We start from the raw sequence: 19,545 nt of genomic DNA on the forward strand, positions 1-19,545 counted from the left end.
GCGTAATTTTCAATAGCATTTCTTGTGCTAATCGCTTCATTGATTTCAAACTCAGCTTACGTAGAGCGACTCTTTTCTTGGCGTACAAACCACCGTTCGGAATGCTTTCATGGCCACTGTCCTGGTTTAGATCTACGTTTTCTCCTTTGTAAGTAGTTCATTTTTCACCTTCTGCTGCTACTTCTTTTAAAGAAAAGAATGCTGGTTGTTGTGCTAAGGAAACGCAGTAATTTAAAATTCTCTTGGTCGATGGGATCTCTACTTAACCCACTTTATTCGAGCATAGGTAACGAACAACCGATGCTCGGTACAGAATATTGTCTCCTGCAATTTATTTTGAGAAATTATTTACTATATCTTCGTCCCCACGTTCCACTTCCTTGCAGAGTACCTACTGAAAATCGTGCAGGTAAAGTTTTCCCGGCGTGTGGAACGTTCAGTCGCGTAGCTAGCGCGGAAATATCCAAAAATTCTTACGACTTCGTGGCACAGGGGGCTCGTAATTCTGCTTCAACGCGCAGCTTACGATCGATCGACCGCGATACACTTCCCAAAAGTCCAACGTGCCCCGTTACATTCGGCATATGGTACCTACACATTTTTTCCTCTTTTGCCAAATATATATTATGGAACATATTTCGCAGCGTTTCCATTTGGGACGCACGGTAGGTAATTTCGCGTTCGTTTACAGGAGCCATCCATGTGCACTCGTGCCATAGCGTCACTCGCATCTTTATTTAATTCGTAAATAACGCAATGTTAAATAGAATCGAACAGGCGCGCGTAAATTTTTCTGTTCCCTCGACGTCGAAAAATATTGTTTTTAGCTGCAGGGAGTTTTATTGCTTTTTTTCAAGCCGCCCCGTATGTGCTTACTTCGATGTTAATATTTATGGCAAGAATAATATATTTGTAACGTTAATAACGTCGTAATTAAAGCGGGCAGAAATTTTCATTATTTGTTGCAATATCACCAACAACGCCGTTGCTCTGCGTTATTTGGCGACGGATATTTGCCTGATAGAATGATTGGAAAAATTGAGATGCAAAAGTCGGTGGAAGCCAGTAGGGTACTATCGCTGCGAATACCATAAATATCGCGAGCTCTCTTCTTGGAGCAGGGAAGCGACGCGGTCTGCTGTGCACGGGCGCACGAATAAAAACGATCGTGCTGCTCGATGAAAAGCGCTTGGAGTGATTAATCGCGGGGATTAATTAATCGCAGACGGGGCAAGAAACCGCACGATTTCGTTGATTAACCCGTCGCTGGTGGATACGTTGGATGCGTCGCTTCGCGAAATCGTAATCAGACGAATGGTCTTTTTCATCGTCGAACGATGGACGAATGATAGACGATACTTTGAGGGGATTTCTGTTCATCCTCTGTCGCTCCATTGTTCAGCATCTGGCAGAAACGTTCGCCGAACTTTGTATCCATACACGAGAATTATTCAGCAGTCGATTCTATTCCCTATGCATGCCCTGTCCGTTTTCTTGACTAACATTTTCCAGCACACCCATGATACTCTGAAAGGAAGATTTCGACTTCGGGTAGACGAGCCATTTGAATTGCCTCGAGTCACTGGAGTTATTCAAGTTTCCCTCGATACGAAACTAGATTGAGTTTATTAAAATCTTTAGTTATCTTTCCAGTTATCTAGTTAAATTGTCGTGGATGAGTCAGTGTTCAGCCACTTACGCGATCGTCGTCTAAGGCCTCGTTCTGGCGTTTTAATGGATTCGCTAGGCACACCCCATAGACTCGACGTCAATTGAAAAGCGATGCTTGCGTGTGTGTATACAGAGAAGTGGGAGGAAAGAGAGCCGTTTTCGGCTCGCAGCCCCCGTAATTGGTGGGTTTTAGCGACATAATTCTTGGCCCCGGGGCATATCACAGGCCTACGGGCTTTAAGCCTTCGTCGACGGGTCCATTGGGGTGGTTGGCCGCCTCTCCTCTCATATACACACCGTCCTCTTTCTCGTTGTGTACACGGGGGTGCGGCTCGGGCTTTACCCGACTGTTGGGATCCGTTAGGCTCCGGAGTTTGAGGGTAAGAACGGTATGACAAGCATTTGATGAGGGGACCAACGCCACCCACTGAAATCCTGACGAGTGGTTCTCATGTTGCTCGCCTACGGATCAATCTTCCGCTACGAAACACTCGTCCTCCCCCGCCCTTCTTCCCGCGGAGAGGTAATCGTTTCGTGATCTCAATTAAACGAGCTCCAGACGCTTGCTCCTCGAGTCGTTCTGTTTCCAAACCAGCCCTCCGGCTCGGGAATGGTTCGGTTAGGAGGAATCGAGGATTCCGCGGTGGAAACGCGGCAACGGCTCGCCGGCAGGGTTTTCTGTCTTCGAGTCAGCCCATTTATACGGCATTGTACAGTCCGCGCGCGTTTTTCCTCTGTGACGGACGCGTGGCCGAGGAATGCGACCCGCTCGTGGAAGATTGATCACCACTGCCAACTGTGTCGAGAACGTCGCAACACTCTTGCCACACCGGGGGAGTCACCCGAGTATCCTCGCCAGTGATTCTCAGCAGGCCCCGTCTGCCCGGCAACGAGGTTGGGCGAGCGGAACCGGATGGCCTGAGAGCCCCTGGTCGGTTCTTGTCCAACATTTACATTTACATGTCGAACGAGGTTCGACCCTCGGCTATCCTCGTTAAAGCGCAGAAGGGCATGGTCAGAAATCCACGAGGCACACATGTGCGCGTATATTCATAGGGCACGGGCGTGGAACGGCTGCCGGTGTCATCCGCATGATTGTTCGTTCGACGAATGACGCGTATCGATCAAAAGAACCCATTTCCCAGAGCTGCTGGCTGCTGCCTTAGGGAGCGTAGATAAGACGTGTAGAATGTTTTCCTGTCCTGGTGACCGTGGATAGCTAGTTTCGCTCGAACCTCCAGTTCATCCCTTCTAGTTGAACGTGGCGCCGTTTCCTGGTCGCTTCGGCGTCGCAGCGCTAAGACCTGAATTTGCGAGCGAGTCGAGTCACTTAAAAGTTGCTTTTATTCCATCTCCGTCTGCGCCGGGGGGTCTGTGAAATGAACAGCTGATGCGTGTTTCTTCTATCGTGCGGGCGGAACGATTATCGCTTGGAAATAGCGGTGCACGAGGCGGCGGAGAAGATCGATAGAACACGCGTTGGCTCACGGGCTCGTGTAGAAAGAATCTGAAAGCGTAGCCAGGGCAAGGGCGCGGAGAGGAGGGTGAGAATGGGAGAAAAATTCCAGCTTTCTTGTGGACGATAAACGTTTCATCCCTTGCGTGACGAAGGAATTTAGTTTGATATCCTCCGTGCGGCCGATCGAAGCCACTCATGGTACGCAATAAGCTTCTTGATAGATGGCTGGTCGAGAAATCCCTTGATCCTGCCGGTGGAACGTCGCGATTTTAAGAGACTCCTGGCTACTCGCTATAGAAACGCTGTAAAACTCCAGCTGTACTTCCTCAAATTCTCAATGGTACATGGACTAAGTAGTTCTTAACGCTGGAGTTCGATCGTCATAGGGAAACTTTGCTTAGGTACAATTAGAAATGCCTGACGGAGATGGGTACATAGACCATAATACAAGGAAGTAATTAGTAAAAGATCTCTCGCCGGCCTATCCAATCGGTCGGAGTGAAGCAATCTCCTCCAGTAAACGAAAGATCCGGGGCCATCGAGCTGGTCGAGCGATTCCTCAGCATCCTACATTACGAAACAATTACGGACGTCTCGACGGTCGGCGCAAAACATCCAAGCAGTCGAACCTGGTACCCAGGTTTTGCCACCATTTCTTGCTGGATCCTAGCGGTACACCCTGGGTGGCGGGGGAGGGCGAGAGATGGTGGGAGGCGGCACGAAGAGGAGCTGAACCCCTTGCTTCTCCTTCACGCGCGTAACCTCACGTCCGTGTCGCAATGGCGGATTGACGGCCGCGTTACCGCTCGGGTCGCGCACGTACACGCGCGGGCGCTCCCGTGGTGTGTGCGCGCCTGTACGAGAAGGGAGCATTACGGAGCTCGTCTTGTGTATCGGTATGATTATTATAGGTTAGACGTTTCATGGCAGTGCGCACAATGCGCCGGGGTAGAGAGATATAACCTCGGCGTGTTCCCGCAGACCCAGACCGACGTGATCCAGCGACAGAGAGGCGAACCGCGGCTGTTGTTACGCTCGCCTGGTCGTGTGTGCGCGCCTCCACACGCTACGCGGTTCCTCCTCTTGTACCGCGCGGACTTGCAGCATCGTTGGCCGCGGTGCAATGCTGCATAGTGGGTCCCTGGGTGTTGCTGGTTCACCCCTTAACCCGCGCACGAGTCGGCTAAGATTTATCATGCATGGAAGCGTACTTCGTCGAAGCGACCGAGTGACGAAAAGTTTCTGTACACCGGTAGAGTCTCGGTAATTTTCAACTTCGTTCGATTCGAGCGTGTGTTCCGAAGATAGTTTTAGAACTTCTGGGGGGTTGAGAGATTTTATAACAGCCAGGGAATGAAGATTTGCGAAATTTGTTTAAATGGCGCCTGCTCGAGTCTTTTGTCTCCTCTATCAGTTTCACGCTAACGCAACGGAGCCTTGCGTATTCTGAGTGCGCGCCTCTGAACGACAGGAATTTCACCACGTGCTCTCCCACCCTGCCTTTCACCTTAGTCTTCTTCAACGAGCAGCCTCCCTCCTACTCAGCCACCCTCTAAATTCAGTCTAGGCTCCCCTTGCAAAGCGTGCCGGTATTTGTTAGCGCATTTTATGCTCCGACATTGATTGAGCATACATATTCCGCTGGAGCATCTCTCCGACAGACATTCCAACCTGTCTTCTGTTATAATGAAACTCCCGTTGCTATTTTCTTTCGTGCTCGATGAAATTTGGTAGAAAAACCGTGGCCACTTAGCGAATACATTTTCGTAAATTACTATTGCCGCTTTTTGCTTGAAATACTGCTTACAAACGTCGTGGAATACTGTTTATTAAATTTTCAATATAATTTTTACTGACATTTTGGATTGCTGACTGTAAACTTTTGAAAAAATCGGTCGCATTATTTCGCTTATCCAGTGGAACTTTCGCGTGCAGTAAATTCCATAAGTTCGCTATAGGATTCAAGTCGGGGCTCTGTGTCAGTCATTCGAGCAATTTAATATTGGAATCATCAAAAAATTTCTCACTTTTCGTGACAGTGTGTTTGGGGACATTGTCCTGTTGGGAAACAAATCCTTCGTCGAGACCCATTTTCGAAACTTCTAAACTTTCATTTAGTATATCAAAATACTTATCTGCATTCGTGATTCCGTCAAATTGTGCTAACATTCCAATCCCATGCCAAGAAAAGCACCCCCACATCATCAATGATCCGTTGCCAAATTAAACCGTTAGCTTTAGTTTTTGCAAAAAAAAAGAGTATAAATGTATAAATTTACCCCACTGCGTGGCTAGTTGATACGTTATTCTGTTTTCAATTTTTTTCATTTTTTATCTGAAGTAATTGCTTAATAACAAATATGCCAAAATATACTTTGGTCCTTCCTCTTTAATATATAGTAAGCGAAAACTTGAGAAAATACGTACAAAATGAATGAAAAAATGTTATTTCGACGATCAATTTGGATATATCAAAACTATTTACTTCTTCTCTATATCAACAAAAACAGATAAAAAACGATTGTTAACGTCAATGTACACAGACGTAAACTGAATCGTAGTAAAGAAATGAACAACAATCATCATATATCTCGCTCAAATGGAGCTACACATATACGGTATCGAGATAATTCGTCTGTGTCAACTAGCCCCGGTCTCTCCTACAGAGCAAGTCCAGTAATTAAAGTAAAACGGCCGCATGATTGGTATGCTATGTTTTCTCGTAATTCTAATGTATGTACAAGCATCGTGTGTCACGTTTTCTCACCCTGTATGTAATTGTATCGCGGAGATCCTTTATGGCTATTCATAGGTGTATAATCGTATCGGATTAGTAGCCGACTAGTAGCAATTAATTGCGGCTTTGGATTGCTTTTTTTCCGGCGAATGTCGCCTGCGTCGACGTGGTTTTTGTTCGTTCGGATGAGCTGGAACCGCTTGAAAGTGTCGCCTCGATGCCCAGCGTTCCTTCCTTGATCGGTATCTCGAACAGTTTATCGCGCACCGCGGCAACTGGACACTTGGATGCATCCTCGTCTTCTTTATTTACCGTTCCATTTAATGAACCAGGTGTGTAATTCAAAGACGCCTTCGACGCTCCACGATGGCCACGTAGTGCGCTCCATTCGAGGGCGCGCGGTCGGTGTGCCCGTACACGCATAGAAAAGCCGTGTGCGCCTATTCGCCGATGTTCGCCGCTGCATATCGATGCATCGATGTTTATTCAAGTGCAGCTGCATCGGCTCCGTGCGTCTGACTTTCAACAGCCCCGGAGCATGATTTGAATAATTCCCGACAGCGGTGGCTCGTCCAATTAGAACTCCTTTGCGCGATAGGAAATAAGGGCAGCGGCGAGCAAATTCGCCTAAACAAGATCCAGCGATCGGGTACATCAAATTCGTCGAATATCTCTCGTTTCATACATAATCACGGGCCCTGTGCAATGTTTTAGCAAGTTGTTCGGTCGTTGCGTAAGTAACACGAAGATTCCTTTATAAACATTTCTGCGAGATGGGGGTGTTACAATGTCTTCGGTATTCACATTTATTAATTCCTGTGCATTTCTTCTAAACTCTCCGAGCCCCCTTCGCAGAAATTCGATTCCCTTGGTCGACACTATTCACTCCACCTGTTATTTTAGTTCCATAATAATCGCAGTAATAATCGAGTTGCGACTCGAAATTGAAACGAGAGGGGACTACTTAAGTGTTTGAATCGCCTGTGCGCGCTTGAATCTATCGCCGCTTCCAGGAAACTTGTGGACGCGCCCTTAAAAGGGGTTTCTCGCTTACGTCATCGGATCCTTTGGTCTATCCTCGGCCCTCCCGAAGACCTATTACCTTATTTACGATTCGCACGGCCATTATCTCCCGGCAACAAAGTGAACCAGCCGGTTTTTCGATACGATCCTGCCGCGGCGGGGCACACAGGCGCACAGCCGCCCTCGCACACCGTTGCACGCCGGCGGGCTCTCTCTCTCTCTCCTTCATTGATTTCGCTGGTGTGAAAGGGGAATCGGGCAGACAATGAATACAAAGGCCCGTGTACACGGGGACGTGGGGCAGGGCCAAGAGAAGCGTGCTTTCGTCGAGAGGAGGCGCCTCGAGAACGGAAGACTTTTGTCTTCGCTCGTTAATAACAGTTTTGACATAGCGGCAAAGCCCGCGCATGATTGGACGGCTTATGGAGGGGCCCGGGCAAAAGGAAATTATTGAAAAATTGATTTTTACCATCCGAAATGTTCTTTTGATCAGAACGGAGCATTGATGCGTGCTGCATCTTGCGCGCGCGCACGTGCCGCCCTTCGCCGCGGGGGCTACACGTGCTTGAGCGATCGGCGGATATGTGATTCGTTAAGCTCAAAGAGCAGAATCCGATAGCGGCGTCAAAGAACGGTCGAAAAACCGAGTAGGGGAGGACGTAATTAAAAAAAAAAAAAAAAAAAAAAAAAAAGGAGAAGAAAGTAGGAGGAAGAAAGAAATGGTAAAAAAATTGATCCGCCGCTGTGATACGGACTGAATATTGAATTTGGTATCGGTATGGTAGTTTTTAGTGAACGGTTGCCGTTAATTAACATCAAGCTGCTTGTATTTCAAGAAATTTTGGAGTATCAAGGTTTGATTGTTAGGCGAGAATGATCAATTACGCAGTTCGACAGCCTTCTGGACAGTTTGTCGCCATCACCCTAAGTTTTTGAGAAATTCGATTTTGAAAAAAATTGCAAATTTTCAACTTTGAACGTCTTTTGTGTCGAAACGGTAATACTTATTCGGTTGCTCGTTGCGTCAAATTATTCTGTGAAATGTTCATGATGCAATAATAACATATATCGTTGTATTCCGGAGGGTTCATAGAATAATTTGACCCACATGCAACCGAATAACTATTACTGTTTAGAAACAACGGATGTTCAAAGTTGAAAATCTGCAGTTTTCTCCAAAATCGAATTTCTCAAAAAAACGGAGGTTGATGGAGACAAACAATTTGCGGATTCGTTTTCAGCGCACGAAAACCTATAAGAAACGGCTGTTGAATGTTACAAGTCCGAAAAAAAGTCAAATTTTGTCGAACTGTGTTACCAGTTATATACGGATGCATTTGTGATTTTCACGAGGCGTTGGATTTATTATTGAAAGGTTTAAATGCTATTTGAAGAGTATCCGCGCAGAAATACCACATTTCGAGTGCGCTATGAAGAATTTCCTATTCAGGGAGACAGCAGAATCGAATCAGAGTGGATTTGCCCCGTTTAGTTTTTATCTCCTAAATTTGGAGCTCGTTGGTTAAGCTTCCGTACGAATATTCATAAATCTTCATTTACGTCATGCGAGTATCGTGGCAATTAAGCGCCGCGATTGTCTCTGACGGAAACCATCTCGCCCTTTCGTTAAGTGCCGCCAAAGTTAGAATTTAATGCCCGGTGTCATTAATTATTTCCGTCCCGACGTATCCCCGGATTGTGTCTTAAAAACGCGTCCCGAAATAGTCAGGAACTAAGCAAGACTGTAAAATAAGCGCGCCTCCGTGGAAAGTAGAACCTCTTCTCTAATCGTTCTTAAAGATAACGAATTCCGAGGCCACGGGCGCAACGCGGGAGCAAAGGGTCGCGGGAGCGTTGAATTACGGAGCAACAAAGGGATCGATATCTCGAATTACAGCCGACAGTGGGGGCACCGCGTGGTGGTCGGATGGCGCGAGAATTTTCATGGAAACGAATTGTCGTTGGCCGTATTGCATAACGGATGTGTGTACGCCGTGCGGGTTAACCATCGGAACAACAACCTGTTCGATGACTGTTCCGTTTGATGATTGCAACAAGTGAGGCCCACCGCCGTCCTCTTCCCCGGCCTGTTCCCAAACCATTTTACCACCGACAGCCACTCCCCGTTTCGAATTCAACAAGTGGCCAAATCATTCTACCGCCGTGGCTACGCGCCACCGAAAAACTCGAATTTTCCCGTCCTATCGGACAGTCATTGAGCATTTAACGCCACGGCGGGCATATCTCCGCGTATCGAGGGATTTTGTCATTCTGCTCGCAATTCCCCCGTCGCGCTCCCATTCCCGCGCGTAACATCGTGTTTTCGATAGCGAACGCCGCCACGAAAACAGCTAAACCTACGATATAAATGAGGAACGCAGCGCCTATATACGAGCTATTCCACGTCAAAACGAATAGATGAAGAATTTAGTTTCACCGATTTTAGTTGAAGACTTAACGAATTGAATGGTATTTTTTTCAAGCCGGACCGTGGGTGGGAACGATGTCAAATCGCGATTTGAAACTTTGCCATCGATTACTGTTAAGTTTATTAAGAATAAACAAAATATTCTATATACGGTTTGAGAAAGAATTCCTTCAGCTTTAAAACGAATATAAGAACGTGGCATTATCTTTAAAAATGACCGAGATATTACAGTTTAAGTGATGACGCGTCAGCCGATTTGTTTGAATTTTCGAAACTTTAACATTAAATATTTCGAAAACTATTTCACATAGGACGTTGAAATTCAGTATACATTGTTTTTGCAAGGTTGTCGACAAATGCTGTAATTTCTAAGAGAATCGGGTGAAACTAAATTTTTCATCTATTCGCTTTGACGTGGAATAGCTCATACTTGGACCGATATATGGCACGTGGATCTTGAATAGCGTGTAGCATCGAAGGAATTACAGCGTCGCGCATCAGAAGCTCAAAGACAGCGTTACAATACAGAGTGATCGTCCTACATAAATTCCCCGTTTAAGAGAAACGCGCGCGATCGGTCTTGATCGATATTCCCGTGTACGCGTTCGGAGGTCGCTGACAAAATTCGATTGACGTCGCCGCGGAGGGTGTGTGTAACGTAATCATTACTGTCATCGGAAAGCCCGATCCTTTTCTCCGTAATTTCAAGCGGTGGGAAGCGGTGTATACGGGCGGCTGAAGAACCCGTAGAGGCTCAGACCTCCTGCTACCTGGTGGAATGGGTCTCATTAAGGACGCCTTCATGGCCCTTCATCCTTGGCTCTTCAGGCCTCACCTTTCCCTTCCCTCCAGCCGCCCGCGGACGACGACGCTCCGTCTTTTATACCTGGATGCCCTCTGCTCGCGTTCCTGTGGCCCCGTCTGTGTGTTTGCGTGCGCCTTATGCAGCCGAAGGCCATTTGATGGTGGTTGCTTGTCATCTTCTTCGACTTTAACCTCGTTACGATTTACAGCCCGTTCCCGAGACGAGCGAACGCGCGCACACTCGCGGCTTTCCTTTAAATTCGGATTTGTTAAGATTTATTCGCGGCCGGAAGCACGACCGGCTCAAAGTCCGACGCGGTTTCCCGTGTAACGAGATTTCCCGTTTCTCCCCTGCCCCGTCCTTTAACGAGCCTTTTTCTACCGCATTCCGCGAGCCTGCCGACGACGTTCCTCGAGGACCGATGTTATTGTACCCGGGAATTGTGCGATTCGATTGAAATCTCGCTTGTTAGTTGTAGCGTCGCGGCGCAGGGGCGAGGAGGAGCTCTCATTGAGGCCGCGGTCTCAATATACGTGACTCGGCAATCAGACATTTCGCGGATAGAATTGCACGCTCCGCGAGCGACGCGCTTCGTTAGCCTTTTCGCCCCGATCTCTCCGCGAATCGAGCCGGGATCGCGTAGGTGTACCAAAATGGCGTCGCGCAGGTGAAAAAAGGCGCGCTCGCTGTGGTGCTCGCGACGATCCCGATATTGTCCCCCCGAACTATTTCCCGTTCTTTGTCGCGTATGCTAATCGAATTTCCCCTCCACTTATTTTTTCTCTCTCGTTGCAGGGTGGCGGAGGAAGCGGCGGGGCTGCGGGAGGGCTGAAATTCACGGTGGCTGACACCTGCGAGAGGATCAAAGAGGAATTCAATTTCATCCAGCAACAGAACCACTCGTGAGTCTTTCTCTCTTCTTTGACTTACCTTAACCCTCCCTGCTTACCTCTGCTTTTCTTTCAACCACCCTCTCTTTATCTCTACCCCCCTGCCTCCACCCCCTGTTCACCCTTTCGTCTCGCGTTCCTTCAACATCCACGATTATTGACACTTTCCCGCTCGCGCGTCGCGCCTCGGAGGCTGTTTTCTCGCGTCCTGTCGACGCTGCCATCTCGATATCACCTCACACTCTTATCCAACGGCGGATAACTTCGAATTGTTTTCTCTGCTACGGCTGCTGCGACAAACGCGTACGACTCCTGCTCTCTGCTGGGGCCGAATCGAAGCCGGAGAATGATTGTTCGCGATCGCGAGTGACGAGGCGACGGGTGAAAGTAGTCCGCGGTAGGAGGGATAAAAATCGTTGTGCAACTCTTCAAAGCGGCGGGGGAGGGAGCACGGTGGAAAACGGGGGTACGCTTCTCGTTTCTGTCGCGACAAAGCAACCGACCGATTGGGCTCTGTCGGCCGATTTATGGTAATTGATTATCGGCCGGGGGAGGTTGGCATGCTGGGGTGCGGGCACGCGGGGGGGAGGGCCGGGAGGTCGGGACGGTAATTAATTACCGTTGCGGCAAGTAGTATCCCAGATGCAGGTGATGGTGCAGTATAACGGTTAGCGTTATTGGGAACGACGCTCACTTTCGGCCTGGAAATGGCGGAATAGGTCCGTGTGTACAAATGTCTGCGTTTACGTATCATTAATTATCTTGCGCGGCTCACTCGCGATACCCGTTGAAACCGTCGGATGGACGGTTAAATTTGCACTTGGTTGTTAACGGCGGTGCATTACGCGCGAGCAACTCGCTCGCGGTCGCGCCGCTGCCTGCCCCCAGACATTTTACAACGAATCCTCGCGGCGGTAGCCGGCTCGCCGTTCCCAGCTTGCCCGGGCGTTAATTTTTCCGTCCCTCGCGGTCTTTGCTAATTGTAAAATTACGCTCGCCCGTTTCCCGGAGAAGGAATGGCAAATATTATAAACGCAGCGTATCCGCGGTCCACTCGCCGCGCTCGAATTAGCGGGCTCTTCCTTCTGTAACGCGCGGCAAATGTTTTTGCTCTTTAAAACTGTATTGTTCAAACTGCGCGTGGCGCGCGGTGTGTATTTGCGGTGGAAATGTCACGCACGCGTGGGACGCTGTAAAATTGGCGAGGAGGTGTTTTGGTGATCGGTTTCTACGGGGAATAGAATTGGTTCCTTCCGTTACACGGAAGTAATCGTTCTTTATACTCGCGTTTATCAACTACTAGCTTAAAGCAGCCGGCGTTGCTCGGTTTAAACTTTGATTGTCACCGAGTGTAAACGGAGGGCGGGGATACGAGGGAAGGAGTGGGATGTCCAGGTTTCATGGTAGTCCATATTTTCCGCAGGGTTCTAGTGAGTGATAATTTGCAAAATTGGTCCTGATCGGTTAAAAAAATCAGGACTACGTAGACTACGCGTGTGCAAAATTTCAATAAGATCCGTTGAGTATAGTGTTCCTTCTTGAGAACGCTTTCTCGAGAAACTTAAGTCTAGGAAAAATATTATAAATCTCATTTATTTTCGTAAATGAATGTATTACTAGTTAATCGCGAACGTATATACACATCTACAATTTATAATACATCTTATTAATAACATTAGAACATATACGAATTCCAATAGAAAATCACAGTACAGAAGATTCGATATTATTAACTGCTGAAGGTGCTCTTAAATTCTTATTTAAAAATTTAGAAAAATTCTATACTGAATTTAGTACCTAATGAGTTTTTTAAGGCTATTAAAGAAGGAATATAGAAAAGAGGAGATAAGACTATTGTATCCCGTATAAAATTTTTGCATGATCCAGAATTTCTTCCAAATGGATCAGAAGACGCATTTTTTCATTTAGCAGCCAAGATAGATATATATATATATATATATAAAACGTGAAAATATAACAGTAACAGATTTTGCCACAAAAAAGAAATAGATTCGCTGATACTACATTAGACGCATTGTGCTATTTAAAAATAAATTTTAAAACCAAAAAGTAATGTTTCGCTTTGTACAAATTTTGTATTAAATAAATAACTTTACCAATTATATTTAATATTTATTTTTTCATTTACACAAGTTTTGTATAAATTAGACAGGAATAATTATTAAAAGTTTTCTTGTGTTTTTGATAAATATTATCAACATTATTCCAAAAATATAATTTTTGCAATATTTCTTTCAATTTCTCGAGAATTCTCAAGAAATATGATCTCGTTTCTGATTTCTCGAGAAGCAAAAAATATCGAGAAATCAGGAACACTAGTTGAGTAGTTGCGACGTGATTCAGTAACAAACATCCGAACACACTTTCGCATTTATTATATTAGTAGGATTAACGAATTCCTGAGCTCTGCCGTTGCATTCGGACGCATCAGAGCGGACGGGTTTTTAATGAAAACGCGAGTTAAGGAAGCCATTTCAGCAAGCTTACAGTATCGGAAGTATCCCTGCGAGGATGAACATTGCAAAAATTACAAACTTTAAATTGCACCGAATGAAAGTTTCATTCGCGACGTTGTAACATCCAGGCCAACTGAATTCTTCAATTATGAATATTAACTCCGGCAAAGTGTTCCTCCGCGGTTACGTGGCGCGGGGAATCAGCATATTTACCAAAATGCCTGTAACGAGTGTCCCTGGTTCATTCGCGGATAGGCATTTTTTTTCCCCTCTTACCATTTTCCACTCGCTAAGTCGCTCACCGCAACCGCTAACGCCGCCATAATCCCATTTCTTCCTATTCCTTCGGCTCTTTCGCCGGGGAACTCGATCTTACTTCCAGAGAGACACCGTGCCCCTGCTCCTCCTCTCCCGCCGTCTTTCTCGAATTCAAGATGCTGCAAATCCCAAAGGAGAAGGCGGCGGTGGTCTTGCTCTATGCGCTCCGCCTTGTGTACATCTACACGTACACGGAGGCGTGCCCCGCGCGCGTGTAGGTGCACACGAATGCGCACCATTTCCGCTTTAACGCATGTCTGGCTCGTTCCCATCCTCAATCGCTTTTCACTTTTCAGACTGAAGATCGAATGCGAGAAGCTGGCCAGCGAGAAGACCGAGATACAGAGGCATTACTTCATGGTAAGGCACTTTTCTAACTTCGTTTCCGACGTCTTTTCATCTCCGTCGAATACAGTTACCCGGGGCAATTGAAAAGATCGCCAACCGGGATCGCAAACACTGGCGGGGGTGGAACCCAATTGGGGGCTGGATAGAGAGTGCCTTTCGCAACCTACAGATTTGCAATTGCACTCCCCGACCGCTTGGTGCAGAATCGTGAGTTTCGAGTGTTTTACATTTCGGACGTTTCCTTTGCCGCCGCAGAAATCTGTGTAAAAATTATAGAAGCGATGGTTTATAAAGCTTTCTTCGCAGCCCCCTCGCGTGTCTGATAGAGAAGTATCGGTGGTCAGGGTACGTTCGGGAGGACAGATGGTCCACCTAATATAAAATGGCTATTAAAACTAATACTGATATTATTTATCAGACTAAACCATATGTTCAGAATTTTATGCTGATTTTTTTTGGTCCTTTTATAGTCTATAAATCCAGAAATCAATTTATAGTCTATAAATCCTATAAATTGGCTTCTGGAGAAGTAATTATGTAGTCTGCATTTTAACGCGCTTTTATTTATAGAGTCTGAAATATAGAGACTATGCTAACTCTCCTCTCCCACCGACTCACCCCAACTTACCCTACTGTAATCGTAGCCGAGGTGGTTTTACAAGCAACGTGGTTACAGGGTAATACAGAGCCATCGCTGCATTCGGTAATCTTTGCCGTCACCCTCTCGCTGGGAGCACGGGGAAAAACGATCGATATTGTTCTCGCTTCATATTGCCGTCTCTTCGATTCAGTTCCCATCAGCGCAAAGGCAATTAGCTCAACCAACCGTACTAATCGTATCGCCATCAGTAAGGAGCTTAACTTGGACTTACCTATATTAAAATGCAGTATTAACGTGGACCAAAGTATTTGTCGGATAGACCGACGTTTCATTCCGCGTCCCTTTTATCAAATATTTATCAAATCTGCTGGAGATATTGTTGCCTCCTCGGAATTTTATCTCGCGCAACCCCAAACGACACGTTTCATAATACTCCCCACGAGTTCGCCATTTAATCTTCAAATCTCTTGTTCGGCCGCGAACTGCGAGCACAGTTGCGTTTAGAATTTCTTATCACTGTAAGCTGCTACTCGATCTGCTTCTTGGCTTTCGAGCTTCATTCTTGCGGAGCTGTTAAGAAATTTCGGCGAGGGATCGAAGTTGCCGGAGTTTAATTTAGGAGATTCGCTTCTGGCAGATTTGTCCTTTGCAACTTTCTGCCTGGGAATTTGTTGATTTGGCAAGGTCTGATTTAAGAGCTGCTTTCGTCGTAACTCACCAGATAACGCGGGAGAGCGCGGCAAGTCTACGGGGTTTGTTAAAATTCGCCGATACAGCCCATGTCGCTTCGAGATATCGGCGCGTATCGATGCTACATTCGAAAGCTCCATGCATCTTCGTGACTTTTGTTCCAAAAGACATTCATCTCCCTTGTCGAGGCTCCGTTGGAATCGATACGCGACAAAAGTGACCCGAGCAAAAGCGTCCCGATCGCGATCCGCTCCGCTGTATACCTAACTCCTACGAAAACGTTCGGAAACGCTTAATGAAATTTTTTCCTTGCATCGAACCCCGAGAAGTGTCTTCCACGAGGGCTATTTCACTGCGTTTCTTTTCTCCGCGTGCACGGAGAAAGCGGGGGAGGAAGACACAAGATCAGCAACCGCCCGCTTTATTCGCGTGGATAAATTCCTGGATATTCGCGAACGCGCCCTTGCGCAGCCCCGTAAATTGCTCTCAGCATACGAAAACGTGCGTACCCAGCTGAAGGGTCAACAACCCCGCCGCGATACTCGCTTCTGGATTTATTTTCACCCCCTCGAAAAACCTCCGACGGGAGCCTTCTATTATTTTAAACGCTGCGAGTCTGCGCGCGTCACGAGTCGCGGTCGTTTATAAACTGGGCATTCCGTGTCACCAAAAATACATTTTACAATCTCCAACTAAATTATCCTAACCGAAGTTGGGGCATGGATAACGCGTACCCATTCAGCGATCAATCGCTAGTGGCCAAAAACTATAACAAGCATCTCTGCGCTCTTGGTTCTTCGCTCTCTGCTACGCTATCGTTACCAACCCCCGCTTCAAACGTGCCCAAATAACGCCATCGTCTCCACACATAGGGTAGAAGACCCAATTACTGACACTTTAAGCGTTGACCCTTACAGTATTTTATAGTTTTGTACTTATAGACTAAATATATAATGTTGTCCTTGTAATTTATTATTGTTTGATATGTTTACTTGATGAAACAAATTTGATGAACCTTAAAACTTCGATTTTTATGTATAAAATCATCAATTTCAAAAATATATTTCGGGATCTATTACTGACACCCTTAAAATGTGTTTGACTCGATTACTGTCACCCGAATTACTGCTAGCTAACCTAATACTGCTATCACACTTACTGTCATTTTTCCATAAATCATGACGTTGGGTGTCAGTAATGACGAAATGCTGTATTCACATGACTAGTTATTGCCATGACAGTAATACCAAAATGCTTGAAACGCTTGTACCTATCACTGCCACCCAATTAATAAGTAAAAAGACTTAATGAATCGTTGAATTTGGATCTTTATTACTTTCTACGATGCTTATATTATTTAGAACATTATATTTTTTTATGTTAATAGCTTAAATATTACAATTACAGCATTTTCTTTAACGCCTTGTTATCTCTTTCGCTAGTAAAGAAGTCATCGTTTTCACTATCCTAATAACTGCTTAAATTTTTTTATCGTTTTATTCAAATTATGGAAGAAAAAATTAAGTACTGTTTTTTGTATCGTATAAATAACAGTTTCAGTTGTATGCTAAATTTTTGTATGCATCATTTCACAAGATTTATTCGTTATTTTACGTAAAACAGCTTAGGGTGACAGTAATTTGGGTGCTTTACCCTAGACAGAAAAAAAACCAGAAACAAAAATGAAACTTAAGAGAATAACAGAGGTCCAGCCGCGATCATCGATCCGAAGGCTGGGAGCCAGTTACGCGCTGCGACTACCATCGCGATCGGCCGTCGTGCGCCGATGTTAACTGTACGTTTGATCGTAATTGTCGCGAACTGTACCATCTCTGTAAACTGCTACACCGATGTGACACCGTGCAAGCAACCAAGCAGCAAGCTGGGCCGAGTGGTTGGGGCTTGTGGGGGGTGCCAGTGGGAGTTGGATAAGGGGTGAGGGGGTGGCGGAGGGTGGAGGGGAGGGGCCGGAGGTGACAGAGGGGTTGATGGAGGGTTGGGGGTTGAGCCGGTAATCGATATCTCCAAAGTAAACGAAGAGAGAGAGCGCGAGAGAAGGCACAGAGGGATGGAGACAGCGAGCGGCAGAGGAGAGCTACGAGAGATGGGTCGGCAGAGGTGGGTGGTCGGATGGGGAGCGGAGGGGAAGGAGAAGGGGGGAATTAGAGACAGAGAGAGAAATTGATGTCGAGGGTTTGTCAACTACCGACAAGTATTATATACGTACAGAACGACAGGCGGGAGTGTTGGTGTAACGTATGTACAGACTGCGAACGTGTCTCTGATATTCTAATTCCACCCCTGTGTATTTCAACCAGCCACCTCGTGCCACCCCTCCGCGACCTCCCACAATTCATCCTCCGCGATTTTCATTAGGGTAACGTGCCGCGTAAATCCGAGCGCCGCTCTCTCTTTCTCTCTCTCTCTCTCTCTCTCACTCTCTCTCCGTCTCTATTTCTTCTTTTTTCCCCTCTGCTCTTCTCTCGCCGTGTTCTTCCATCCTTTTGTGAACTTCAGCGCACGGATCATCGCCTCGCGACACGTCCTTATCCGTGATACTCTTTCGAGAACCCCGCCGACTCGTCACGTTCGCGGGTTTTTTCGTTAAATGACGATACCGTCACGCGACCGTGTATCTGGAGCTCTTAATCGGTCGGGCGCGATACACGCGTCGTTACCTATGATTAATGTCGCACCGCGAGATTACGGAGTAATGATTCTTGTTCTTCTCTTTCTTTTTTTTTTTTTGTAACTCGTTCCGTGCCGCCGCGATTTTTTATCGCCGGCGAAACCTTCTTTGGATGACGCTTGTTCTTGGGTGCGTAGTCGCGAGGGAATAGGAAGACAAAGTCGCGCGGAATATAGGGCGACGAAGGTTTTCCTACAATTCAGTAGGGTAATTCCGGGTGAGATGGCTCGATCACGTTTATGTTCTAGCTTTGCAAAAACAAAGTATACTGAATTTCAACGGCCTATGTGAAATAGTTTTCGGAATATTTAATGCTAATGTTTCGAAAATTCAAACCAAATCGGCTGACGCGTCATCACCTAAACTGTAATATCTCGGTCATTTTTAAAAATAATCCCACCGTCTCGGGTTCATTTTAAAGCTGAATGAATGCTTTCTCAAACCGTATATAGAATATTTTGTTCATCGTTAATAAACTCCATATAAAAGATTAGCAATAGTAGGTAGCAGATGTTCCTACTATTTTTCTCGAGAATACCGAAAATACTGAAAGAAAAATTTGTTTTAACCCACCGTACATAAACACTTTCCTCCGCGAGGCTATTGTTTTGAAAACGCGTGCGTGCGGATATATATATATATATATATATATATATATATATATATATATATATATTTATATATTTTTGTCCTTTATAAAACTACTAAATTCACGGTGTACTGATTGCTTTAAAAAAAGTGGGCCATCTCTCCCCGACTTACCCTATTGCAGCCTGACATTTCGATCGACGCTGAAGGTTCTGCTCGAAGCCTGCACATCCTGTAATGGGGCCATTTATCTTAATGGCTTCTTTTCGGTTAGCGGTGGACGAATCCGGTTGGCTATCCCCAGAGTGGACTGTTAAGCATTGCAATCTACGACCTAGGTACTCCGCGAATCGTTTCACTTTTATCGCGGACCGATAGAGTTCGGCTTCGTTGAATTAATTCTCTTATAGAGCATCCGCCGTCTAGACCTGCTGGAACTTGTCAACTGAATGAGAAATTGACCCGGTGGTCCGCGGCAGAACAGAAGAGCGAACGATTGGTACCGCCGGAGCGTGCTATCGGTCGAGCGAAGGCGCGAGCGAAGACGCGAGCGATATTCTTATGGCAAACGATCTCGTCGACGGCGCTGGTTTTTCACGCTTTGGAAACGCGGACTACCCCGATTATACGTACACCCACCTTCCTCTTTCTCTCTTTATCCCTCTCGTCCCGGCGTCCGTCCCTCCTCGGGTCGTTTTTTCGCAGCGTAACAAATTAAACATAACCCACATCCTCCGGGTACGTTTCTTGATTACTTCTTGTTTTTCCCGCTTGCTTCTTTTTACAGATTTTATTTCCTCCTTTGAAGTTTCCACCGGGCA

At 46.2% G+C, this 19,545-nt stretch overlaps 1 protein-coding gene across 13 annotated transcripts in view; it reads left to right on the forward strand.

Annotated features, from left to right (window-relative positions):
* The window catches only part of Gro (TLE family member transcriptional corepressor groucho), an 88,886-nt gene that overhangs the window by 10,627 nt on the left and 58,714 nt on the right, over positions 1-19,545 (forward strand). For 12 of the 13 annotated variants that reach the window (XM_076809430.1, XM_076809421.1, XM_076809423.1 and 9 more), the window contains exons 3-4: positions 10,919-11,025; positions 14,105-14,168. In XM_076809430.1, the coding sequence (XP_076665545.1) occupies positions 10,919-11,025; positions 14,105-14,168 (171 nt within the window). The remainder of the gene's footprint in view (positions 1-10,918; positions 11,026-14,104; positions 14,169-19,545) is intronic. The other variant, XM_076809431.1, reaches the window with a different exon arrangement.

This window comes from Andrena cerasifolii, chromosome 3 (assembly GCF_050908995.1).
Source record: "Andrena cerasifolii isolate SP2316 chromosome 3, iyAndCera1_principal, whole genome shotgun sequence".
Taxonomy (NCBI): Eukaryota; Metazoa; Arthropoda; class Insecta; order Hymenoptera; family Andrenidae; genus Andrena; species Andrena cerasifolii.